This window comes from Meleagris gallopavo, chromosome 6, assembly GCF_000146605.3.
Source record: "Meleagris gallopavo isolate NT-WF06-2002-E0010 breed Aviagen turkey brand Nicholas breeding stock chromosome 6, Turkey_5.1, whole genome shotgun sequence".
NCBI lineage: Eukaryota > Metazoa > Chordata > Aves > Galliformes > Phasianidae > Meleagris > Meleagris gallopavo.
This window is the reverse complement of record NC_015016.2, coordinates 14,859,121-14,886,877: the sequence shown is the minus strand read 5'-3', so window position 1 is coordinate 14,886,877 and position 27,757 is coordinate 14,859,121. Positions and strand designations below refer to the sequence as shown.

Below are 27,757 nucleotides of genomic sequence, written 5' to 3'. Positions count from 1 at the left end.
TCTTTATTACAGAACAATATGTCTTGATAAGATGTTCTCCTTGTCCTTTTATCTGTGGACAAAAAGTGCTAAAAGGTTCACACCTTTTGAGGTAAATGACTTCCAGTTCTCTACCTTTTCCTTTAACTCAAGTGTCAATATTGTCCCGTGGGTGGTGCTGCTTTTAGCAGCTGGAGGAGCTTTTGGTGTGTTGAGTCTGCATCTTAATCTGTGTTTACCTGCCCCTAGCTGCTGCACATTGGTCACATTTACATTGGTGACTGTAGTAAATATCACAGAATCACAGAATTGTAGGGGTTGGAAGGGACCTCTAGAGATCATGGAGACCAACCCCCCTGCCAAAGCAGGTTCCCTACACCAGGTCGCACAGGTAGGCGTCCAGGCGAGACTTGAATATCTCCAGAGAAGGAGACTCCACAACCTCCCTGGGCAGCCTGTTCCAGTGCTCCGTCACCCTCACCATGAAGAAGTTCTTACGCACATTCGTGCGAAACTTCCTGTGCTGCAGCTTATGTCCGTTTCCCCTCGTCCTGTCTCCACGTACCACTGAAAAGAGACTGGCCTCACCACTCTGCCCTCCACACCTCAGATATTTATAAAAAATTATAAAATATGTACTAATCCACATTAAAGTGTTACTACCTACTTCACAGTTGTTGTTTTTTTAGGAGTATGTGTGTGTATGGCTGGGAAGGGTTGCTGGAATATGTCTTGTTTATTAATTTTTAAAGAATCCAGCCTTATATTTAAATTTATTCCTCTGTGATGGTAAACAACGAAGGTAGACTATGTAAGAAATCAATGTATTAATACTAACTGTAGGATTAAAGCTTGTATGTGGTGCATAGCAATAAGACAAGGAGCAGTGGCCTAAATCTTGAACTTAGGAAGATCGATACTAACATGCGGAAGAACTTCTTTATGGTAAGGATGACAGAGCACTGGAACAAGCTGCCCAGAGAGGTTGTGGAGTCTCCTTCTATGGAGATTTTCTAGGCCCATCTGGACACCTACCTGTGTGACCTATTGTAGGGTACCTGCCTTAGCAGGGGGTTGGACTTAGTGATCTCTTAAGGTCCCTTCCATCCCGTGCCATTCTGTGTGATTCTGTAACATAGTTAATCATACAATGAAGAAAACCACATTATTTTAAATTAGGGTGAAACCAATTTAAAACCAATTGTTTGCTTAGTTTTACCTTAAAAGAGGAAGAAGGTTAGTATATTATACATAGGACAGACTTTACTAATTAATTTAAACATATGATGTCAAACAATTCTGATGCACCCACACAAAGTGCTTGACAGAAAATTTCTTTTACTCTGAAACTTCAGGAAAATTCTAACAGATTTATTCTTTTTCAACGCAAAGGGATTGAGTGACAGATGCATGAAATTGTAGTTTCTGAATTAAACTGGTGCTTTTTTACAGCAGTCGGTATTACTGTTGGTTTAGTAAAACGTAATCATGATCCGCTCCCACTTCAGTGTGTTCGTGGTTAAATATATATACAAGATATACAAGATGGTACAGGAAATAAAAAACCTGTGCAGCTCAAGTTACAGAAATCTGGGTGCTTATGAGAGCACGCTGACAGTGATACTGGATTGGACTGTGAAATTCAGAAGTTCCTTTGCATGGTGTTGGGGTGCATGCGGGCCCACAGGGGGTGATGTGGCTGTGTACCTTCTTGTCCTGGAGGCTGCAGTGCCTGCAGGTGACCTTTGCCTGCGGGTCTGGTAATCCTCTGTGGTTGTATTTGTTGAAGGTTCTTAATCTCGTAACATGTATGAATGATGTATGAACAGCCTACAATATGCCTTCCGTTACATCTCTCTTAGAAGTTTTATACCAAGCTAAATCCTTTAAAATCACTGAAGTGTTGTTATTTTGATGTTATAGGCTGAAGTTAGACCACTATACTTGAAGTGGTGAATTTCTGCAGCATTTTTACTCAAGTCCCTGTTTTCAAATATATTAGAATCAGCAGGTTTTCAAAAAGAAGTGGATTTTAGCTTATCCAGAAGTAGTATTTTGCTATGGTCTTGAACTTAATGGCTTTAAAACAACAATAGCAAAGCCTACATTAAAGACGAAAACAAATTTTCAGATTTTGCTCCACTTTGCTGAAGATTTAAGATAAGCAATTGTCTTCGTTAGGAATCAGAATAAATGTGCACATTTGAAGATGGAAAATATATTTTAATTCTTGAGTTCTTCATGTATGTCATGTTTTAATTATGTTTGCCATATCACTGACATAAGTAAACAATGACGAGCATAATTTAATGTATATAACCTTACAAAATGCAGTCTGTTCCCTGTGCTACACTTTGTGAAATCGTAGGAATAACTTCCTGCTGGCTGTGCTGATGCTTTTTCCATATTATTAGCCACCAGTTACTGAACTGCAGCAGCTGGCAGAGTTTTGGGAGGGAGGTGCTGATAGTCAAAGTAGTAAAATAAAACATTTTTGATAATCCCCTACTGATTGCGGGACCTTAAGTTAACACTAAGAAAATAAAAGCTGGGTTTCACAAAATGAAGGCTGGCTCTTGATAGGTAAAATTCTATGAAGTGTTTTCAATGAGATGGAAGTACTTGTTTTTTTTTTTGTGTGTGTGTGTGTGTGTGTGTGTGTGTGTGTGTGGTTTCTTGTTTGTTATTTTTTTCCCCCAGCAGTAGGGTTATATGTGGCAGATGGTTTTGGACAACAAAATACTTTGTGGCCCATATAAAGTGAATTAATTCTGACTGTATTCCTGCCTATAGGAAGAGATTGCAATGAATGTGGTGCCAGCCCACATGCGTTTTTTAATCTTCCCTGATGTGTGAGCTGTTCTAAAGCTTATGGAGGCATTCTTAGATGAGCTGGATAGAGTTTGTGTGCTTCGGTCTGTGTGAATGTTCCCAGTCTACTAAGGAATGCTTCTGCTCTTTCTCTGTTGTATTGAGTGCATATCTGAAAATGGAATGATGTAATAAGATAAACATCTTGTTATGGAAAATTACAATGGAAAACTTGGTGAATATATTCTTCTCCAAGTTGCTTAATTTGATGAATTTTAGTAGGCCTTTAATTAGATTATATTAAGTTGTGTAGAATTAATCGGTGATAACTAAGAAGACAGGAATGCTGAAAGATGAAATGTTGTATTAATAATTTTACCTGAATTGATACTGGCCTAGAGTATGTAATTTCTGTTGACTGAAGTACCCCAACAAGTTTAAGTGCTGAAATTGAAGCTCTGTTGGCAAAGCAGCCTGTTAAATTTGGACAGCAGAGTACCATGAGAGGGCTGCACATTAGAAATGTGCTTCTCTATCATTTAGCTGTACTCCTTTCTGACCTGTGTGATCACAGGTTATTGTGCAGGTAAAAGCAATGCTTTCATGTCATAAAAGGAGTTGAGTTTGTTTTGTTTGATATTATGCCATTAACTTTTAACTTATGGGACAGTTCAGGAGCCTCAGTGTTGGGCAGTTAACAGAGCCGTTTCCTGGTCTGTGCCCTGTCTCACTTTATGGAAAAAACCCCAGTAGCTACCAGTTGGTTGAAACAGTTGAAGGTTGAGTTACGCTGGGTTGCCCAGTGACTGAACCCATCTGATCTGAACTCATGAAGCTAGATTTTCTGCCTCTTAAAACCATAATTTTATCACTTTTTCCTTTCATCATCTTAATTCCTTCTCTGACACAACACGTAGTGGGGAGCACGTCCATGGGGCGTGCTGTGTGGTCTGCATGTCTACACCCTGGGTCTTGGTTCTGTTTGTAGCTTGCGCTGCTGCCATGGTGATGCTTGTGACATCACTTGTTCAATGACACACTGTCAGCACAGAGAGTGATAGTAAAGAGAGGGAGCCCGAGAGAACCTTGTTTTAAGACACACATCTCTTCCATTATGACTCAGTGTGCCAAGAAACACGAAAAAACAACTGAGAGGTAATTGTGCACCTATATGATAGATATATTTAGAAGCTTTCCCTATTGAGTTTAGACTTGTAACTTAAATTGAGGGTCAGAGAGTTATTCATTCAGCTTTGAAACTTGCCCTCCTTTTAAAAGCACAAGAAGAGTGGTTGAGGGTCTTGAGCCACGACTTATTTATGGATGGTTCAAACACAAATCCCAGACTGGGTTCAGTTTTCCAGGAGCCCTTTAGAAGGCTGTGCCAGAACATGGCCACAGGTCAGCTTGAGCTTTGTTTGCTGGGAGGTGTGAGGCGCGAGGCACTACTGCAGGTGGTGCTGGCTGCTGTGGGAGCCTTACGGCTTTCCAGAGGGCATGTTTGATAGCTCGTGGCTATCTGAATGAAGATTTTAGTATGGTTGAATTGGAAGAACTTCCATTAATCCAATAGTTTTGAGAGAGATTATGTATTTTGTGTTAATTTCTTGCTGCAAGTATAAAATAGTCTGATATTGCTCTTTTCTACCTAGATTCTTGATGTACCCTTCATACAGCAATGTTTATGTATGCATACAGCTATATTTATGTACGTATGTACTTAATTTTAGACGGATGACCATGGAAATGGTTGAATCACAACAGGATGATAACGCAGTGGATTCTATGCCAGATAGAGACGCTGTTCACAATCGCTGTCAGCCAGACAAACATGAGATTTCCTCAGTATCTCAGGTAAGTTGGAGTGTGGAGAGCTGGGAAGAGTCAGTAAACTGACATCCACAACTGTTATGGTTTTTTATTGTCTACTGCAAAAAACGCAACTTGAAGTTCTCGTGTTCTATAAGACTTGGATTAGATAGGAAAAACAGCAAATGTATACCAAAAAACAATGCCTGCTATATTTAACAAAGAGCTAGTATTAATCAGATCTTTTAAAGGTAACTCTTCTAGGAGCTTGCGCTTTTCAAAATGATCATTAGGCATATTTTTCACTTTTCTCAGAAGATTATGTTTATTTTGCAACTGAATCTAGGGTCCTAAAGAGTTGGTGGCCCAAAGATCAAACAGCAGAATCGTGTATTTTGAAGATGTGTTGTATAATGAAAATGAATAAAAATAGCTGTGGTTCTTTCCTAGATTTTTGTATAGAATGTATTTCATCTTGCACGTATAATTTTAATTTATGCTTGTTCCTTTTCATCTTTGTGCATCTGATGTCAGTGTCTGGATTTCTAAAATGTACGTGTTCTACATAGTGATTGTACCTGGATCTTTGGTAGTTAAGAGATAAAGATGGCACGACAAGTTTCAATCATTAAAAATAAGCACTGAAAGATTCAGCACTTGAGAACGTTCTTGGCAGTGCTAAGCCTTGTATCTTTGGGATGTTGTGTAGACCCCTTAGAAGAACCTGCAAAAACCCTTTGTGAAATAAAGGAACTGATATGAAAAGAAAGCAATCAAGCCTATCTTAGAGAATTTCTTCCACATCAGAATTTAGAAGTTAGTAATACAGTTCCAACAAAGGGCTCAATTATTTTGTGTCATATATGTGGTATGTTATGTACTAGACTTATGTCATAGGTTTATTTTCAGGAGGGAATATAGCTGGCTTTTTGTGGATCTTTAGTTGCCAAGTAAGTTGCAAAATGTTTTTGAATGCTTGTTTATGTTTGTTATCATTGGTATTTGTGGTTTTGATATCTGCATCATTGGGAATCCTGTCTTTTTTTTTTTCCTTGAATGGAGCATGAAGTCAAAAACTGTATTTGTTTTGCTTTGCTGATTTCCCCCCTTCATTTTGTCTGTCTTTGATGGTTCAGGCCAAATTTTGTATTTTAACAATAGATTTTACATACAGATCAATATCTCATCTTAGGTGGCATCTCAGTACTGGAGTGCTGCACAGTGATAACTGATGAGGTTCAGTCATTCCAGGCACAGGCCTTTTTGTCTTTCAGTTAAAGCTAATACATCTGGAAGCACTGCTGAATCTCTGTCAGTTAGCAGCAAAACAGAGCATGTGGAGTGTGTTTCAGTTTGAAGCCTCAGGAGAGCAGTCCAGAGTTCACACTTGCTTGTTCCTCACTTTGGTTAGAAGGCCTGAAGAGCTGAACTGAGCTTGCAGCTGTGAGGGAATCCAGTTGCCTTTGGAAGCTGATACAGAAAGCTTCATGCTTTCAGTAAAGAACAGAGGTATGAGCTGGAAAATTTCTCAACTTCTTTTTATATAGGCTCCATGGGTTTTGTCTCATATACATAGGTACTTATTTATGTAGAGCTGCTTTTAAACGAAGTAAGTTGATTTGAAAGAAAATATCCTTATCACATTGATGATATCAAACTTGAAACAGTTACGTTGTTATTTAAAGAGAAATTAATGATTAATGTTCCATTTGCCGTATTTCTAGAAGCTGTATTGCACCGCATGTTGTCCTGTGCTCAGCCAGACAAATATACTAAGTATAAAAACGGAGGAGGAATCTATTTAGAATTTTTTCAATTGTAATAAAGTACCTTCAGTTTTGTTTTCTTTGTTTGTTTGTTTTGTTTTGTTTTTTCCTTCAGTTCTGCATCCTTGGTAGGTTCTTTGTATCACCTCTTGCATTTGTCATATTCTGTCTATTATTAGAGCTGTGCTTGCTGCCTTGATCCAGAATATTGTTGGTTGACCTCACAATGCTGGCCGTGAACCAGACTCAGGTCAGGATTTACAATGTGAGAACTGCTGTCAGAGGGATTAGAGGGACTTTTCTGATGGATGGAGTGCACAGCCATTGCAAGCTGAGACTGCTCAGGTTTAGCATTTCAAGGGCACTCTCCTTGGGTGTCTCAGCACCTAACTGGGTTAAATCTTCATCCCAGGAGACTGAGCACTGTTGAAGCTTACCATACGGTTCTGAATATGGTTTTAAAACCAGCCTGCCACGTGCAAGTCCAGGGCATTTTTCCAAGTAGATACTAGAGTGTTACAAAACTGTAGCTTTGTCACTGCTGTGCCCTTTCTCAAGGGTATGCTCTCACCAAATGGCTGGGAGCAGTCATTTGACTTCTTTATACCTGAGTGTTTCCTTACTGTTATTAGCTTTGCAATTAGCCAAGACTTTCCTGTCTTCAGCTATTCCTCAAGAAGCTAGGCAGTGCTTGTGTGATGAGCCCTTTACTTTCCTGTTAGGTGAATTCACAGTGGGTTTGCTCTGTCTTCTCTTTTTTTCTGAAGTACCTCACTTCTGGAGTCCTTGTAGCACTTAGTTTCTGTAGCTGCAACAGAAATGACATGGAGCTGTGTGCACCTTACTTCGTACTAGCTACGTTTGAGTTATGAAACGTAGGCTGTGAGTGTAAACTCTGTAGTAGGAAAAGTTATCTGACCTTGAATGACAAGAGAGTGTGTGTACACAGTTCATGTGTTCGTGTACAGCTGTTCAATGACTGTGCATCTTGAAGTCAGAGGACTGATAAGTGACCTCTCTGAAAGAATGCATACCTCAGTGAAGATAATTCATGTTTGTTTTCGGGGGTGCTTTTTGCTTACTATGTTTTTGTGCTTTCTTGGAAAGAGAATCACTTATTTCCAAACATCTGGAGTATGAACCCATATTGCTATGACAGAATATCTAGTTGGTATCTGTTGAAGTGATTAGACTACTGTAGTGCAGCTCAGACCCCCAGAGGATAATGCAACATCTAAAATCTCTTTGCTGTTGCTGAAATATAACTCTTACACTGTTTGCTCAGGTGCTTCATGTGTTAATCTCCCCTCACCCCCTGTATTGCTGAATTGCTTGTGGATGGTTTTCAGTTGGTGCAAGACGTCCCTTGGAGGATGATGTCATAGGTAGCATTGCTCATCACTGATGTCAGAAAGCAATGTTGTATGTTGATTTGTTTTTTTTATTTGCCAAGGCTATTTTACTGAGCCTCACAATGCAGAAGTATTTTGGCCAACACAGAAGTGTTCAATTTAAAGATAATGCTAAATAAAGTGTGAATCAAAATTATTTTAACATTTTTAATACTTTATAAAAGAGATGAAAAGTACGAAGTTAGAATTTCTAAGTCATTGTTCTTGGAAACAAACCTAAAACAAAATGATCACAAATGTAATGTGTACTTTATAGGAACTACAATAACATGAATGTGCATGCTGTTTAACCTCCAGGTAATTGTGAAAACCCAGCAAGCAGTGATCAAATAGAGATGTTTAAAACAGATATAAAAGAACAAACAAATCACTTTTTGTTTGATCCAGGTTTAAAGATGCCATTGTCTTTTCTCCTCCTGCGCTCTCCACTCTCCATTTAATCTCCTATCGGAATTAATAGGAACAAAACAATTTCTCCTGTGCTGTAAAATATATTCTAAGAGTATTAGCTGAGTCTTTTTTTTCCCCTCTGTGTGTGGTTAGACTGAATAAGAAGCTTTTAAATGAATACAGTGTTTCTTAATTTTGAGTGCTGGTTTACTTCCTGATTATATGTGCCTGACCCATTGTGTACTGAACACAGAAACTAATATATTGTTCATGTTGTACTGCTTTGTGTGTGTTGTGCTCTGCATGTTCTTTCTGATGCACTAGTGAATTGTATCATATTACTGCTGTCTTTGAGATCTGCAAATTGAAAGGCTGAGTGGAATTGCCTTCTTAATGTTTTGAGAGGTTAGCATGCTCTGGGACTGTTCTGACTGCTCCATGCTCTTTCCTTGAAGCTTGGGTTTAGGATGACGTCAATTGTGCCAGACAGAAAGTAAATCATACTCTTCAGATCTTCTGAGACATTCTGGATCTCAAAGATGTATTTCTGATGATAATGTTGATATTTGTTTTATTGTGTGGGAGGTATAAGCTTGTATATATTTTATTTACATGTTGCTACTTAATGCCAGTTAAGGAGTGATTGTTTCCATTTGAGAGTTAGAAATGCCTTCAATTGTCTTATTTCCTGAAAACCTGATCAGTTTACTACAACAATTGAATGATTATGTAGTGAATGCTGACAAGATCCTGTCTCTGTTTCCTAGAGACGTTGTTTTGTCAAGGTATTTGAGCCAACATCTGGTTTTCCTGATAGTAGTGTGTCTTGATGGTAGCCAACAACTTTCTCTTGTCTCAAGAAAGGAAAGTTTATTAGGCAACAAGCAACTTAAAAGTCATGGAATTCAAAAAAGGAAATCACCTTCAGTGTGAATATAGAAAAATACAAAACTCTTTAAATAGAATGATTCTATGATTATAAATATCTTCTTCTACATATTCAACGTTAATCATGTTTTTCTTCTCACTCTCATCAATTTTTACCTTTGCTACTCACATTTTGAGGCTGAGAAAGAAAGGGAAAATAGCAGAATCTTAGATTACTTAGGGTTTATTCATGCATGTAGAAATTAGAGTTTTTAATGTAGTCCTCTTTGAAAAATATTACTGTATGATTTTAGGAAGTTGTAACTTTCTTCCTTTTCACATTGAGTTTCAGGATATTTCATCACAAAGAACTTGAGGTTAATCATAACGCTTTCCGTTTTGATATCTCTGTCTCTGTTAATAGATTTAACAGTAGTAGCATAAATTTGAGCTGTTTCTTAGTCTGCTCTGTTTCCTTACTACTTAACACATTCAGCTCAGTACTGATGATTGAGAACCGTGGGCTGGGCAATGCTGTGTGTCTGACCAATGCTAAAATGTCATCAGGAAGAGGGCTCGGATGTATTCCTAAACAGAACAAGGCCACCATTTTCTTCAGCTGGGCTAAGTTTAAGATTTGTCTGTTGTTTATTGTCATATCAAAGTACTCTAACTCTGCTTTTCTTGTTATTGTAGAATATATAAAGAGGATTTATTAAACTAAAACAACTTGGAATTCCATGTATTGCTTAAATACTTTCTTTTCTTCCAATCTGAAAAATTATCATATCCCTTTGAGACATCTATCTCAAGACCAAAAGTTGCAACTAAATTTTTAGCTTAACAAAGCAAAAACAGTTCTGGATGTGAGACTAAGAGCGTTCTCCTCTGTGTATTGTCACTGCAACATACTTCAATAAGTTCTGCTATTTTTGGGTACATTACTTGAGGTTCTTCCTAACGTTCCTGCTAGCAACAGCAGATTTAGTCTGTGATAGGTTAGGGTTGTTTTTTATTGAAAACGTGAAGTCTCTAGAGGAAAAGAAGAAAGTAATTAAAAAGGTTTTCAGTTCAGTAGAAGGCAGTTTAAGTTTCTGACATCATTTGGACAGATACTAATTTCTTCCTGCTAAAACTAGTGTATTTCTGTGTGTGATAAGTACACACACTTGAGCTGTTTTAGATACCACATCAGAACCAACTTGTTCTAGTATTGCTTCTAAGAGCCCTTACTGAAGTCTTCAGACGTGTCACTTACACACCACGACTGTATCCTTTGCTGGTTTCTGTACCTGCTTCAAGTGCTGGAAAAGGATCTCCAGCAGTATCTATTTCTGGAGCAGTTGTCTCCTAGTCATACAGTTCATGGCCAGGCTGTCATTCAAGCCACGCAGCCCTCAGTCATTCAGTCACAACGAATGCAAGCTGTTCAGGTCAGCTCTGCTCTTCTGTTTTCATGAAGTTTTGTGTTTTCCTTGCTATTTGTGCCCCATGTCAGTTCATTCCTACCAGTGCCGGGAGGTTTACTTACACATTGTAGGACAGGGGGTGGGGAGCAGCACGATGGCAAACTGCCAACTGGTAGCAGCACTACAGGCATTGTGTAGCGATTCCTTCGTGCTTCCTGTTTATCTTTTAAGAACTTGTGTGTCGGAACCTGAACTTGTGCAACGGCAAATTTGTGTAATAGCGTGACCTGTTTTAGTGCATTTTGCAGTTTTTCTGTTTTGTTTGATTCTATGAACATCGTGTTTCTAATGAAAATGAGCGAGTGTCTTTTATACTGTGTTTTTGAGAGCATCTGGATATGATGGAAGTAAACAGTTTTAAATGATTGCCTGTTGCTTTTGCAGGCTCTGTTGGATCGTGTGGTGTTGCTTTTTGTGGCCGCATAGTTGTAAAGAGCAAAAATAAGGGCAGCTTCAAAAGAAGCACTTATTTGGCAAAAAGTTATGTTTTAGCGTGCTGAAAACAGACTGCTGCAAAATGATTAATTATTTCCAGAGCTTTTAAATAGTGAAAAAGACTTGAGAGAATATAATTTTGTGCTAGTTTGAAAATGTTTACAGACCTCCAGTTCATGCTTTTCTTTGTAGTTAGGAATATTTTTGATCCAGTTTTCTTAAAAACTGACCATGAAATGTAAGTTGAATTGCTTCTTGTGAGTAAAATTGATCACGTCTGCAAAGAGAGATTAGTTAAATTACACCTAGACTGTTCTACCAGAAGTCATTGCAACATGTTGAAGAAAAGGTGTGTGCATTGTCAGTCTTCTTGAGAAGCAGCCTCTAACATTTGAAACTTTAGAGTAGCTTTTAAGTATAGTAGATAAAAGTCATATGTAAGTGTATTTACCTTAGAGACTGGAAAACAAGAATGAAACCTTTGTGAGGTATTCAGCATCTTAATTGTAGGGGTACACAATGGGATACGGTAAGGTTTTGAAATTCTAGTTCACTACTGACAAGGCTCGGTAGATAGCAAAGGACTTGTGTTTGGTCAAGCTTGAAGTCAGATTGAAGTTTTCAAACTTTCAAAAGTATTTTTTTCCTCTGGATTTATTTCTAACTGTAATTTGCCAGAGTGAAATAATAAACTTCAGTCTTTCCCAATTTCTGTCATTGCTTTTCTTAAAGGCGATATAGTTGGGACATAGCACACAAAACTCAAGTACTTTCTTCGGAGCTCAGAAGGAGGAATTTCTCCAGCATCTCTTGCCAACTGCTGTTGCGTCGTCTTAGGGGAGTGGGAATCAACTGTTTGTTCCATTGTGTCAACTTGACCTTGCCTTTCCCAAAGGAGTAGAGATGGGAAAGCTGTTCTGATTGATATTGATTAGTTCCAGATTTTTGCTTTGCTTTCATTTGAGCATGCTAATGGAGAATAACGTGACCCTACCAGAAGGGAGGGGGTAGGAAAAAAAGAGTGTCTTGTGAAGGACTTCATTACAAAGGTTGCTAGGCCCTCCTGTGATCTTCTTAAGTACTTTATCCTGCCACCTGGCACTTTCTCCAGACTGTCTGGCTTTAATTTATGTCCTGTCTACGCCAGATAGTGGGAGACTTGGAAAATGGTAACAATTTAATTAAAAACCAGCCGAATAGAAACTGAAGACCAATGTTAAAGCCTGTATGACCTCTCTCTCAGACACCTGCAGCTTGAAACTGTTACAATTTTTTCTTGTTAACGCCATTGCTTTTTGGATGAAAAAATACCTGTATTGTGTTCTTCGCTCTACTGCTGTTGTTTTAATTGTAAGAAGGTTTACAATTCAGATTTGACTTTCCTTCTTGCTTCTCCCCTGCAGTGTATCAGGTTTTGGCAGCTTGGGCACGAGCTCAAAGTTATTTTTGCTCAACTGCAGAGCAGTGTGTTAAAGTTGGAAAAGTCTGTCTAATGGCTGGGAAAAAATGGCAATGGTTTCCATTTGGAAGCCTTATAAACATGGTTGCTTGCTATTAGAACAAACATACATTACATTTGTCTAATTTCTTCTTAAAAATTAGAACTTCTGAATTTTATTGCAGAAAATCTCTTCTACATAAAAATGCTTCCTTTTTCTTGTGATTTCCTTATCCTTTTACCAAAGTACTACTGTTTCTGACTTCTTAGTCTGCCTTCTCAATGAAGGGGTGGTTATGAATAGAATGAGAAGGTTAAAAGCCTCTAACATCTTGTTTTCCTGCTGTTTGTCCTGGGACGAGTTCTTTTTTCCCTTCCTCTGTGGATTAAAAACTCTCTTTGAATTATACTGCCCAAGCTCTTGGCTGTGGAATGGTGCCTTAGTTGTCAAGGTTTATGACAGAGCCTCGAGGACTGATAGACCAGCAGGTCACGGTAGGGCTCTTCTCTTGGGTTGTGTACATTTGTGACTGCTCAGGCCTGGCATCTGTGTTACTTTACTTTCTGAGTTTGGGTATGTTGTTGTGGCTTGTCTTTTTTTTTTTGTCTTTCACAAGCTGCAGGGAAGTCTCCACTGCACCCAGGTCAAACCCTTGAGCCTTTTAGTTTCTTAAATCATATTTCATGTCACTCTCCTGTGTTAGCTTAAAACAGCACTACATCTGAAACTGCTATCTATCTATCTTTATGTAAAAGATTATTTTCACACAAATGTCACCATTCTGCTTCAGTTTTGGATCATATACACCAATAGTTCCGAGTAGTTGTAAGTATCAACAGACAAGCATGCTTGTCTTGTTCAGTAATCATTTTCTGTTTCATGCAATACTCTAACTGCTGGCAAAGAGTGCAATTCAGCCCCAGGTCTTAATCTCTTAGTAAATCACAACAGTGTAAAGAAAAGAATTCTCTTTCTTAAGAGAAAAGAAACTGTGAAAATAATGCTAATAAAGTTCTGAGAAAATGAGGCAGTGTGAACTTTTCAGGAGTTTGTACAACTTGCATGGTGTTGCTAAACAGCATATTTGTTTGTATGAATGTACCGATAAGTATAATTTAATAAATGTATAATTAAATAAACTACTTTTCTAAATAGTTTTGGTGTGATTGTGAAAAGGTTTCTGTATTGTATACTATTGTTTAAGGTGCATTAATGCTGTATTCTGTATTTAAAATGTTTATTTTCAACCTAATTCTGTAATATTATTACATTTAAAGAAATCTTCTGTATTTAATACTTTTGCTGATGTCATTCAAAAGAAATGTGATGTGGATTATTATTTATTTTTTTCCAAATGAAAGATGTCACCTAAGTGCTTGTGTTGCTAATCACAATTGGTGATGTACTGTAGAAAGAGACATTATAAATCCTGTGATTTGTAATTTTAAAAAAGGTATATCAACTTTCTGTATGCAAACACAAAAGGATTTTTAAATTTTTTTAATTTTTTTTTTTTAATGAAGTTATAAATATTAGAAACTTGCTATTACAGGTAGCATCGATTGCAGACGACTCTGCAGAATCAGAAGAGATAACTGATACTCAAAAACGTAGGGAAATACTTTCAAGAAGGCCTTCATACCGGTAAGGACTTTTCATTTTGTTTTTGCTGGTTTTTAACTTCAGCTTATGTGTAACAGCAAAACTGTCTGATCAAAGGCAGTGACTTAGCTTCCCATGGGTATGGAATTTCAAATATATAAAAGTATCTCTTTTTCTATTTCAGAAAAATTTTGAATGAACTCTCTTCAGATACTCCTGCTATCCCAAGGATTGAAGAAGAAAAGTCAGAAGAAGAAGGAGCTGGAATTTCTCCACTGTCCATGCCAAGCAGCCTGTATCATTCTAGCACAGGGCAATTCAGTATGTTTGCAAAGATACTGTGTTTTGTTGCAGAACAAAATAGGAACAGTTTTTTTCTTAAAGTTTCATAATGAAATAGAGATGTCTTGTTGAGAAGAATGAGAACTTCCATACTTCTAATTAATCCTGATTTTTATATTTCATTTCTCCTGATGTGGGCACGAAAAACGTTTAGTCTTTTTCCTATAGTGTTCGTTGATTACTTGACTTAGTCCTTCTGGGATTCCTACGCATTAAAAATGTGGAGGTGAGGCCTGGGTGCTGTGCCAGATGTTGGCACTGGTCTGTATTGTATGTGAATGTGCAGTTATAAATCCCTGCAGTTTCTTAGTACTGTGATTTGCTGTGTATTGGTGTTACTCATGAAATAACAATTAGTGAGGTAGTTTTTTAAAATGTGGGATTGGAGTAGGAAATTTTTTCTTTTTCTTCAGTTGTCACATTTTAACTCTGTTTTAACTGCAACATTAACCTAAACTGTTGTCTCCAATATTTGTTATTTCATCCAAAATCAAGTTCCAAGTTGGTTTCATAGTTCAGTTCTGTGGAACTTTTTTTTTTTCTTCATTTCTTTGTTTATGTTGAAAACATGGCATAGCTCACTTCCCATAGCTTCTTGTGCTTAGTCATTGATCACCTAAGAGATACCTTCCTTAAAACTACTTTTTAAATTTTGTGTTTGATAATGCTTTGCTCCTACAGGCTTTTTTTACTTTTGTTTCAATACCTTCCTTGGTGTAAGCATGCTGAAATGCAGGTATTTTTCCTTTGATATAATGACAGGAAAATTGGAAAAGGCATGTTGTTTTCTGAAAAAGTCTTTTGAAGGCAGAGGGTATCTACTAAAACACTAACAGCAGAATATAAAAAAGATAGAACAGCTCCCTCTGTGCCACATGCTAGTCACTTTTCTTCGGTTATTTTTAATTTGTACAACTAAACTCATTATAAAATCTGAGACAGCAGACTTTGCATATATCTACTCTTCTGCATAGAAAGTAATGTTGCTTGGACTTTGCTAGCATCTGAATTACTCTTTTCCATGAATTTCTTGCCATGCTAAATGGTAGTTATCCTGTCCAGAATCTGCAGCTCTCCTTGATCAAATTAATTTTATTTTATTTATTTGTGTGGTGGTGGCACTTTGTTTGTTTGGCTTTGATTTAGCTTTAGACAAATATGCACTCCTTCCAGGTTCTATAGAGTTTGCAACATGCTCTAGTGAGCCTTCAAATCTTTCAGGCTTTGGATTTCTTAATCACGCATTGCTCTGGGAAACCAGACTTGTGGTTTAACTAGCAATATCTTGCAGGAAACCATTCTCACTTCTTAAATTAAAGGATGTTTTAGTTTGAATGTGCTTATAAATCATAAATATAAATCGTGGAGAAGTGTGTAAAAGAATAATGAAATTCTCATTTTTTTCTTCCTTGTTCAAACAAACTTCAACTTTTGAAAAATCAAGAAGCAGAGAGCATCACCAACAACGGACTTGAATTAGCAGAATCCATAAAAAATTAATTAAATCTCATTTATCTTAATTTAAGCCTGGCTTTAGCATGGACCAAACATAGAAGAATTCTGTTTTTTCATTCAGTACACTTTATTTGTAACGTAAAATATTTGAAGTATTTTTAAGAGAGCTGTCTCTACAATTATTTATTTAATGTGTTCTCAGATGTGAAGAGACATTGCTTCAGGATGTCAGTCTTCATTGGTCCTGCTGATTCCGGCTTAAAAAAATCATTTTGACAAAATTCATTTTGAGAGCCTTGTCTTCCCAGAAATGGTTTCCATATCCAATTCATTACTTTGATATTTGATGTAAAAAATGATATTAAACTCTTCTTAGGTCCTGCTCATTGCTCAAGTGCTCAAAGATACTCCTTGTCAGAAAAGTTTAGATGTGGTTGGATTCAAGTGGTAGCAAGGTTGGTCATCTTCTTGTAGTAAATGCAGTCCTGATTTGGAAAGCGTGGCTGTTTACTTCTGGTTCTTACAGTTGAAAGGCACAGATCCACAACATTTCTAATCAGCCATGCTGTTGGCTGCCCGTCATTCTGAGCAACTGCTGTCAGCTAAACGCAGGGACACTGTGTGGGAATGCAATGTGGATTCCTGGATATGAAGCAGGAGCTTGCTATGTGTATCTGTTTTACCTTTGTTTCCTGTCAGTTGTTTTTCTATCCCTACTTATCATTATTCTGTTTGAGTACTCTCTCCTTGGCCACTGCTGGTTGCATGGGTTCTGCTGTGTATGCAGCCAGCAGCTTATAAAGCTTTTTATGGTGTGCGTGGCAATGAAGAAATGGTCTCACAGTGTCACTGTAGAGGTCTGTACTGTGGCCTGCTTTTAAAAAAACCATAAGTTACTGAATTTACTATTTCCTTGTTTTTCTCTATATTCTCCATATTCCTGTGTAGAAGAGGCAGAATAGCTGAAAAGGTGATCTTGACTGTATGTTGGTGTCTGGAGACATGGAATGATTATTTTTGGAAAAACTGGATAAGTAAATGTATCTTAAAATCAAATATATTTTCTCTGTTATCAGCGGTGATGGCTGTTCTTTCCTTACTTTACACCAGCCAAAATGCTGTGTTGCCATGGTTTCCAAATACCATTTTCCTTAGAACTTCTTGGCTTTGACTTGTGGAAGCAGACGGGCTGACGGGCACGACCAGCCAGATAGAATATCTTTCCCCATAACATCCATCAACAGGGATGTTGATCTTTCTGTAAGGAAAATAGATATCTTTTCATAAGGTAGCCTGTCTTGGCTACAAAATGACTCTACTGGCTGTAATTCTATCATACTGGTTATTGAATACTGGGAAAAAATTGGTTTCCTTCACCTGTGGTGGTGGCCTAAACATATGCAAGAGTTATTTGCATAGTTGGTGTGTGGTGGTATGTGCGCACGTGTGTGTGTGTGTGTGTGTGTATGTGTGAGAGAGAGAGAGAGAGAGAGAGACAGAGAGAGAGAATCCCTCCCCTTTCTTTTCTGCCTCTTTGTGCAATTTCTGTTGTTCTTCCAGGAGTGATGCAGGAAAAATGAAAGTAACAAGTTCTTTTGCCATCTATTTGGATTTTTTGCTGTCTTAGGATGGGTTTTTAGCAATTGAAGAATTAGGAAATGTGGGAAAGAGCAGCTTTTAGTTTCTTTTTCCTGTCTAGGAAGAGAAGGGAAGATCTAACCTCTTTCTGAATTAGAGGTGTTAATCATATTCAAACAATTGTGTTATTTTCATCTTCAGTTGTAGCTAGAGGAGAAGCTACTGCTTATATCCACTTGCATCATGTACAAGACCAAGGAATGTCTGGGAATATTCTATAGTCTTCTGTGAAGCCACAATTTTGAGCAAAGGTCCAACACAAGAAATACCTACGTCGTGGTTGGGCTCAGGATAGTTGATAGGGTGAGGAGGAATGTCATGATCTTAGTATGATAGGAATCAGTCCTGTAGGGGAAATGGTTACCAAAGTTACATTCACTCTTGTTTAGAAACTACTGGGTCATGAACTGAATCAACAGTTGAACTGATTTTTATATATTTATTAACTTATTTGATGTGATATGCAGCTGTGATGGTAAAGGCATACTGCTAACTAACCTGTCTTTTTCTTTTCATGTTTAGTTACTATAACTCCAAGTGGTACAATCCAGATTTCTAATCCACCTTCTGATGGTGCCCAGGGACTGCAGACGTTAACAATGACAAATTCAGGAGCTCCTCAGCCGGGTGCTACCATTGTGCAATACACAGCACAGTCATCTGATGGTACACAACAGTTTTTTGTTCCTGGAAGCCAACTTGTTGTTCAAGGTATAGTTTATTAGTCTACTGCATTTTTTTTTCATATGAAACATTTATTCTTACTAGACTTTTTGTTTTGTGTTCACAGTATTGCACTATGAAATGTTTATGTTTATGTATACCAAGATAGAAGAGAGTTTTAGAAGGAGACTGAGTTTCTCTCTTTGAGGAAGCAGCCATTTCTGTGGATCAAAAAAGCTATGAGAAGGAAATAACAGGATAAAATTACCCTCTGCTTTTAATTTCCTTGTCCAGACTTCAAGTGACATGTTTAATTGAAGTAAAGACATTGTTGCAGCCTCATCATCTCAGTTCAAACTGTATTTCATTTGATACATAAAACTATTTTGTTTTTTTCAGCAGTTTTAGTCTTTATACAACACGGGTTTTGAAGTTACTTGGAAGTCTGTATCTGAGTAAAGATTTTCTCTTTTGGATCTAATCTAAACCTACCTTGTTCTAGTCTGAGATAAATGGTAAAGTCCAGATTAAGGATTTTTTCCCCGATATATATTTTTAGAGTAAGTTTTATCTTTAAGTGGATGTTTTTCTTTCTTTTCTGTAAAGGAAGCACAGGGTGTAAATAAAGCTAATAGTTTGTAAATACTTGAATTTGTTTGCTACCACTATTTAGTACAGTCTCAACCTGATTTTTTTCTGTTGGCTCTGGTTAATTAACTGTATTTGCTGAAATACAGTGTCTTTCTAATACTTTTAAAAAGCATTTCAAGGAAAGTTTAAAACTGTAATATGAAGAACCCTGAAATGAAATGTTGGTCTTCACAATGCATACAGTATTGTTATATCTGCCTAAAGTGTTACCAGGAATATGTTCTTAGCAAAGCCTAAAGAGCCAAATTTGTTTTTTCTCCATCCAAATTTCCCATTCTGGCAGTGGAACATTTTTGAGTGTGCCTCACTTGCAATGGAAGCTTTCAAAATGGATTCAGAGACGATTACTGAATAGCTGCTGAATAGCTTTCTGGAACCTTCTAGATAGTTACAACTAAATTAATTTGTTTTCTGTTCATACTTAGAGAAGTTGAATTTTTCTAGAGTTTCCTAGAGTTCATTTGGCCCAAACTCTAATGCTTTAATGAGGCTTACAGTTGTTGACTCTGAAGAAAAACTCTAGATAAAATATAAAGGAGAAAATTCAAAGGGAATAGTAAGTGGTCATGAGCTCAGAAATGATCACAACAAAAGAGGTTTCAAATTATTATACACTGTTGGTACTGAAAAATCATTTGGAACACATTAAAAAAAAAAAAGAGATATGAAAACACCTGAGAATATTTAAGCTAAGAGAGATCTTGTTCTGCTAAGCACATATCATCAACAAATCTGAGTTACTCCTGATGGAGTGAAACAATGGGCTGGCAGGTCCTTACTGCGGGTCACATTGCTTGGTATGTCAGAAAGTCTGTAGGTATGTAATTTATGAACATCTGTTGTTAGTGCACACCTGGTGGTTCGCTGTACACCTAATAAGGTGATAGCGTAGATTAGAATAGAAAAACAACATTCTGCTTAGTGAACTTTCAACTTCAACCTATGCTTGATATTTTTCTGAGGGCTTGTGATGGAATTGAAGGATGAATATAAAAGGGCAGAGATCCCTGGGTGATCCAACTGAGTGATACTTTGTTAGCTACCGATTTACGTTCATTGGAAAAACTGGGCAGTTCTGATGTCATGATGGTTTCCTAAGACGGATCCAGGATTTTTCTGCCACCTGAAGGAAATGAAGTGTGTAATTATTAGTGAAAATTAGTTTTGGAAAGTTGCATCAAATGGTATTCTGTTGGGATCAAGGTGTGTTTTCATAACATGAAATATTTGAGAGATCTATGCTGGTACTTCTTGTGTACTTCAGTTCTGCTGTTCTGTTCACATGACACTGAAGCGGTCCCAGAATGACAAGGAGAATCCGTTATTGCACCGATGCTTTCATTTTTGCTGTCCTTGGCATAGTTCCACAGTTGATGTATTACCAATCTAAATTGGTTTATCACAGACGTAGGCTTTAAAAGCTGGCTATGCTCTGTGTGCAGAAAAGTACCTGAACTGTGGGTTTGAAGCACCAGCCTTCATAAAGCTGAGACACTTGTTCATTGATTTATTTATTTTCATAAGCCAGCCAGTTCCCTTGCACTTTGTGAAAAAGGAGGGGATAGGTGAAGGGGTTGCCCTTATTCAGGGTTACTGTTCTGCCTGATAGAGCATCTGATATCCCTGGAGGTTTTCTTCAGTCTCTTCTGAAGCTTTTAATTGAAATGAAGCGAGTGGGCTGTGGTCTCCCCCTCCCTTCCCCTTCCTCCCCCGAGGAGCTGTATGTAGCCTTTCATTTAGGTATTTGTTACAGCTTGTTAAGCACTCCTGCCTTACACGTCTGTCCGAGTTCTGCCTTCTGGTGGAGCTGCTCAAACCAAAACAATTGCACGTGTCCCTTTAAAATTTCACTGTTTGTGATCGTGTCCGATTGTGATTTAATCCTTCTGAATCATTTATGAGTATTTTAATTTCTGTCAGTTGGTTCTGTGTATCTTGGTCTAGCTTGACAGCCAGCTCTGTGGTGAGTGCTTTCTGTAGCTTTATGTATAATTGAAGGGAAGAGAACAAAGCTGGGCTTACAGAAATACGGAAGGGAGGAAAAAAAAAACGAAAAAAAAACCACCAAACGTTTACTGGAAGAGCAGCAGTTGTTTGGGCTGCAGTTTCAGTGAGCTGTTCCAGTGACTGAGCATATTAATGACAGTGGTAGGCAAGTGAGGTCACTGTGATGTCAGTGCTCTTGCTTGTAATCCTGCACATGCTTGCTAGTTTAGAACAGTTCATGCTGAGCTCTGGGAGAGGAGCAGGAGAACTGTGCGTGCAGGGGCTGAGCATGGCTGTTACAGGAGATGAAACAGGTAAACGTTTTGTTAGTCTTTTACTGCATATTGTGGCTGTTTTAGCAGTGCTTAGATGGTGTTTGTGACATTTTTTCTTTTTGACTTGTTGCTGTAACTCTTTAATCTCTCACAACTGACAAAGATGGGTTCCAGCTCTGTCTGGGCAGTGTTGGGTCTCTGTGTAATTTTATCAGTTTCATTTGGGGGGAAGAAATTGGTGTGTGAGTTGTTGCACAGACTGATGCAGGTAACGAATCTTTTATGTTTGACAGAAGACTCTGTTGAAAAAATCCACCACTCTTTGAAATCCTTTAATATGGAGATAGCGGCTATGTTTGTCATTGTGTATTTTATTTTGTAGAAATGACACTTGTTTTTTGTTTAGCAATAAACCCTGTAGATTCAATAGCTAGAATAGGCTCAAGCATAGCTGTAAGAGAAAGGTGTAATGCTGTTACAGTCGTGTAAATAAACCCTTTTACTTTCCTTATTAAGGAAAATAGTGAACATAAGCAGATAGAAAAGCAGCAGTTTTAAGTACTGCAGTGTCTGCGTGTTTTCTCCTCCGCTGTTGAAATGGTCTGTTCCTCCGCTAATTAAGTTCAAAAGGCTGACGTCATTAGGCTTCCTGGAATCGTGTTGCAGTAGGGAACTGGAAAAGTTAAACTCCAAACAAGATACACATTGACGTCAGCCCCAAGTCATGCTGTGATTTAGTCAGTTCCTTTCTGCTTCGTCAGTTGCCTCTGGCTGAGCTGTATTGTTAACCAGTTTGCAGCCGGTACCTACGTGCTGCTCGGTGCTGGCATCTATTTTTTTTTTTTCATCAGCCTGAAGATACTTATCTTCTGAGTCCATTTTTTGTGCTCTTGTGCTCCGAAGAATAGTGATTCATGCCTTGCTTAACTAGTTTAGTGGTGAAGTTGAAAGCCCTCTGATAATTTAGTCCTATCACATGATGACTCAGAGGAAGGGAGCATAGATACACTAATGCGTAACATGTATCACGTTCTTTTCTCCTGGGAAGCCACTACAAGAACTCCAGTGTAGGGTGCTCTCTAGTGTTCAGAAAGTAATTTTTTCCAAGAGCTTGCTATTACAAAGTGTTGGATTACAAAGTGTTGGAGTGTTATTATATTTTTATTTTTTTATGCCTTCTGTAATTTTTTTTTAACTTTTCAGAGCTTAACTTACAAAGGTAACCGTGCTCTGCTAAATGTAATTTTTGTTTGTTTTCCTGCTAATAACTTTCTCGAAGACTCAAATAAAAGCCATAGGTTTCTGAAGATTCTCTTTTTCCCCTTGCAATTTTTAAGAGGAAAAAAGAAAGGATGATGTGGGCTCATGTGCTAGGGGAAATCACCAATTCCAGGTTGGTTAACATGCTCAGCCCTGTATCTGGTATGCAGCAATGCCTTTAAAGCCTCATGCAGTTTCACTAGAAATGAACACTGCTTTTACAGAGATGTTGGCCTGGACCAAGGTGTGGGTTTTTTGTCTCAGATACTGAAATGGAAGGTACTCTTCTATGTAGTACATCTATTATTAATGGACTTAAACAGTATGAATTTTTTTAGTGTTTTTTGTCCTTCCTTTTTAGAGTCTTTTCAGTTTTACTAATGTCTATTTGAAGAGAAACAGTACTTTGTTATAATATTTAAAGCTATTAAAATTTTTTTGCAGAATTAGAAATAATCACTTAGCAATAATATCACTCACTTTCCTGTAAAACAAATGTTACTGTGGTGGTCTGTAGCACCAAAATAATTATCTGTTACCACACTCATAGATTCATATGCGAGGCAGTTGTTAGGCAGGGCTGGGCACTTTGGAAGCTGGTCAAACTACTGATGTGCTGTGTTGTTGCTTACTGTGTGCTTGCTGATCCCAGCTGAGATAGGGATTTTTTGAGTATGCAGTAGGTACTTTATTGCAGAGTCCTTCTCACAGCAGCAAGTGCTGTTGGCAAGCATCTGAGGGGAGGTCAGGCACAGGCAGCAAAGCAGCTGGTGTTGCCAGGTGGAGGTGACCTGGGTAATGGGTCTTTCCCTGTGACCTGATCTACAAAATGCTTCACTTGGATTTGTAATGTGATCCAAGATAATCTTTTTTTTTTTTTTTCTTCCTTTTTTGAAGATAGAGGAAGGTAGTTCTTTCGGTAGTGTTTATGAAATGCATGTAATGTGGCCAGTGAGCCTATAGACACTCTAAAATTCCATTTTTGATAATACCAAGCTAGAGTTATGTCTCCTTGACATAGCTGGGGCTGCTAGCAGATGGGAAGAACTCAAACCAAGGGTTAATTCATTTAGTGATACACGAGAAGACCAAGGCTGCTGGGCCATGCTCCAAGGCTGTCCTCCACCGAGTTCTTTCCCTGCCCAGCCCCAGCAGATCAGCTCCCTGTTGCAGCTGAGCTGGCAGCTCCGTGCCCTGTGACCTGCTGGGCTGTGAGGGGGGAGCAAGCTACTGAAGCTGGTGGGGGGGGTTTGAGGTGTAGCTGCGATTGGTCACAGTGCACAACTTTAAAAGATTAATAGTATATAAATATATATGTTTTTAAGTTGAGGATTTGGGTTTGGTTCATTTTTTTTCTCCTGTTGTTCTGTGTCACTTTACTGCTCTACCTGCCAGCCTCCCACAAACTGTTTTTGTCTGTCTACAGCAGGGGGTTGGAGCTAATTGATCTTTAATGTCACTTCCAACCAAAGTCTTTCTGTGATTCTATGATTTTATTTTTGCAATTTCATTTGCTGACGCTTTAATACTGCTTTAAGTATGTAATGAGTATAGCAGCCCCTGAAATTTTCTTTTATATTTAATTGTTTTTATGACAAAGGTGGATGTTGTGTTATTTGATGATACAAATTACTTAGGAGTTGAATGGGCAAATACTTGCTTAAAATTTTAGGGGTGATACATTTTTTTAATTTTTTTTCCTATGTCAAATAAGACAGGCACTTAGGAATCTCACTTGAGAGTGAGTGCTTGAAAGTGGTGTAGGAGCAAAGTGTTTTAGAAATATAGAAATGAGGTGCGTATATCAGAATACAGTATATCGGTTCTGAATTGCGGATCAGATTTCAGATCTACATTTAGCATGGGAGAGCTCAAAATTGGCAGGCTCAGGGCTGAACTTTTTCACTCTCCTTTACTGTATGGCTACACCTTTTCCTGTGTAACAGCCACTCCTTTTTCTTGTCTGCTAGTGCCAGGGCATCCCATTTATGGTCCTCAAGGAATGTGCTCCTGTTCACTATGCACTTATGTTTCTTTTCATTTTGGCAACAGCAGCTCTCCAGTTTTCCAAGACCTGCCAGATTGCTGGTAGGGCTGGTGCTGTCACAGAAGAGGAGAAAGCTGACTCCTGTGTCAGCTGTTAGAGGACAGCCATAGCATATTACCCTCCATGGCTGCACCAGGAGCACCATCTTTTTGTAGAATTGTACCAACAGGAAATTAGAGTGAATGCTCAGGCAGCATTTCTCTAACACTTTTCCCTGTGTTGTTTGCAAAGAGCCATGTGAAAGCTTTCACAACTTTGTTCTGGCTGGTGGGACCACATGCTAGATCAGTTTAGATGATTCATTTTAGAGTATAGAAATGAAAGCTAGTAAGATAATACTAATAGTATTATCACGTAGTTGTGATATTACAGGCCTCTGAGATACTTCATGGAGTAGGGATCATGGGTAACTCATCAACAGAAATCTCTTCTTTCTAGAGAGACTTCTGCGTAGTTCTTTTTTGCCATAAAGTTTTACGTATGATTCTTTAATACAGCTGCCACTGGAGACATGCCATCTTACCAGCTTCGGACTCCCACTACTAACTTACCTCAGGGAGTGGTAATGGCAGCCTCACCAGGGGCTCTGCATAGTCCTCAGCAACTGGCAGAAGAGGCAACGCGCAAGAGAGAGCTGCGACTTATGAAAAATAGGTAAGAACACCTTATTAATAGATGCTGTTGGGAAAGTAAAAACCCAAACATAACAAAAACAAAACTAATAAATTCATATTCTAATGAAGTTCTTTCCTTAAAGTCACAAACCCTGTCTGTGATTGACAAAGGGAAGGCAAGAAATCCTGTGTGAATCATTACATATATTTATAGGACTGATGAATATTGGTCTTATCCACATGGATTTTTAGTCTTTAATTCTATGGTATTTCAAAAATCAGTATTGATGTTGTCCATTAGTGATCATTTTTGTAATGACCCAGATGTATATTTATTGTTGAAAGACATTTTTCCCCACTGACAATAAAATGACCGCTATGGGCATGCTTGTCTTGCAACATCCCAGGAAAGAGCTGGTAAGAATGCTATCTGAGAATCTCATTAGCAGCTGTCTATATGTCTATGCTGTGAGGAAGACTTGCACTATAACTGGATGATAATTGTAGAATTTTCTATATACCTGCCTCAGATAAGTTACTATACAGTCCTCCTGTCATTTAGAATATTGTATGGAGTGGCTGTATATTTTTTAATTAGTTGGCATGTAATTAACTATATGCTATAACTGTCTTTATATAACTGCCTTTATCTGCTTATTCTTGTTATTTTTAGGGGGCTTTCTCCTTTTTTTAAATGCATAGCCACTTCTATCAATGGAAATGAGGTTAATGCCTCAGGAAAAAGTAGTTTGCTATGCAGATCTCGAGTACATTGAATAGCCACTTGCCTTATGCTTGAATTCATGGTATTGCTTTGCTCTCATGCCTGTTCTTAAAATTTCTCACAGGGATTGCTGCGTTGTTGTGTTCCCCTTTGTTTTTCCTCTACGTTTTTAAAACTAGTCTCTATTATGTCTCTGAAAATAACTTTACTGCAAAGTTCTGTTCTCACAGTTTGGCAATTTAAATAGTTCCAAAACATTTAAGGAGTGGAATCCCATTGCATATAAAATTTCTTCTATAATTGAATGCTGTTTTGAGACGTACTTCTGAAAATACTATCTAAAGTCTGTAGTCCTCGTTCTGAAAATACTATTTAAAGTCATTGACATAGAGTTCTGAGTGGAGCTATGGGAATGGCCCTGGGCTGCCATTTGCCAACAACAAAAAGTCACTGTGATATGGACAGTTCAAAATGCTGGCATACTGAAGCTATTTGGACTTCTACTGTAGATTGCTACTTTATGGTCAAAAACTATAGCAAGTTTTAAATGTGGCATCTAGCTTTTCATCTGAAGAGAGTAGCATTCAGTTTGTGTTTGGGTTTGAATGTGGAGGTCATAGTCCTGATAAACACACAGAATGGAGTGTGACTGCAAAAGAAAACGCTGCTTTCAGTCTTGTGTCCTACAGTTCAGGTCATTATAACATCATTTACTGTGCTTTTCTCAGTGCATTAATTCCACTATTGTGTTTGTTGGTGATGAATTTGTTTCCAGTTGTTTTCATTGTTTTGAACTGCATTTTAACCACACTGTTGCTTATGGCTGTTACATGCTGTTCTGTGTGTGCAATCCAACAGTTGGTGGAGGAGGTGGTGGTGGTTGTTGTTGTTATTGTGGAACCAAAGGGATTGCAGGTAATTTCATTTATCCAGTCTTTGCCGTACTGTGGCTGTTCCTGTAGTCATTTGCCTTGTATTGGTTCCAGGGAAGCTGCCAGAGAATGTCGCAGAAAGAAGAAAGAATATGTCAAATGTCTTGAAAATCGTGTGGCTGTGCTTGAAAACCAAAACAAGACTCTCATTGAGGAACTCAAGGCCCTCAAAGATCTTTATTGTCATAAAGCAGAATAACTGTCTTTCATTTGGACCTTGTTTATTATGAACTTTAATCAAGGCATGAGAGGAAGCAATTCTACAGATTGCCATATGAACTCGAGAAAGAGACACTTGAGGCCCTTGTGGAATCCCAGTTTTGCTTAATGTTTTCAGACTTATTTGGGAGATGCTCCAAAATTTGGATTTCAGTTGTAGTCTCCCTACTCTGTTGAGCTTTCTAATAGCATGCAAATGGCTTTTTGTTTGCACTTTTTACTTCTGCTTTTTGCAGGGAAGCTGCTAAAGAATGTCGACGTCGGAAGAAAGAATACATAAAATGTCTGGAGAGTCGTGTTGCAGTGCTAGAAGTTCAGAACCAGAAACTTATAGAGGAGCTTGAAACCCTTAAAGACATTTGCTCTTCCAAAGCAGATTAGTAAAAATATTTATTATACTGTGAACTGACCTAAAATATGTCCGGTTGCTTTATAAGGCAATACATGGCCAACATGAATTATGGCTTTCTCTGTGTCATTTATATTATATTCCAACTTCTAACATTCCTGAAATGCTTTCCTGCTTTTTGTCAATTCATAGCTCTGCTTACAGGTTTTCCACGTTCCACCCTTCCATCTCCCAAGGAGCCAAATAGGTTTAAAAAAAAAAAAAAAAACTATCAAAATGAAAAAACCCATAATTTCTAAGAGCTGTTTCTTTGCCATATATTTACATGCTACTTTTTACATGTACTGCTAGTGTTCTGCACATGCAAAATATTTTACAGCTGTTTCAAATGAATCATAAAGATAATGCATCTGGTAATATGAGAAAAATCAAATAACTCGAGGTATCTCAGGAAAGAGTTTATAAAAGAATGTTATGATTACATGTATGTATTAGCATACTGGTCTACAAATGATTTTATGACATATTTTTATATTAGTTGCTTTGTGGAAAGAAGAAGTATTGTATCGCTATCACTGAGTGCCATGGCTAAAGATAGTTTTTAATAGAATGATGTTGTTTAA

General features: G+C 37.9%; 1 protein-coding gene across 8 annotated transcripts; it reads left to right on the top strand.

Annotated features, from left to right (window-relative positions):
• CREM (cAMP responsive element modulator) lies at nt 1-27,757 on the top strand. 8 transcript variants are annotated; one of them, XM_003206981.4, is made up of 7 exons: nt 1-91; nt 4,521-4,644; nt 13,930-14,021; nt 14,164-14,300; nt 17,937-18,125; nt 24,794-24,950; nt 26,621-27,158. In XM_003206981.4, the coding sequence occupies exons 2-7, from the start codon at nt 4,525-4,527 to the stop codon at nt 26,763-26,765; spliced, it is 840 nt and encodes a 279-aa protein (XP_003207029.1). In that variant the 5' UTR covers nt 1-91; nt 4,521-4,524; the 3' UTR covers nt 26,766-27,158. The 8 variants fall into 8 exon arrangements, with proteins under 8 accessions (XP_003207029.1, XP_019471881.1, XP_019471880.1 ...); XM_019616336.2 differs by lacking the exon at nt 1-91 and adding an exon at nt 3,813-3,945 and having other exon boundaries at nt 27,022-27,757; XM_019616335.2 differs by lacking the exon at nt 1-91 and adding an exon at nt 3,817-3,945.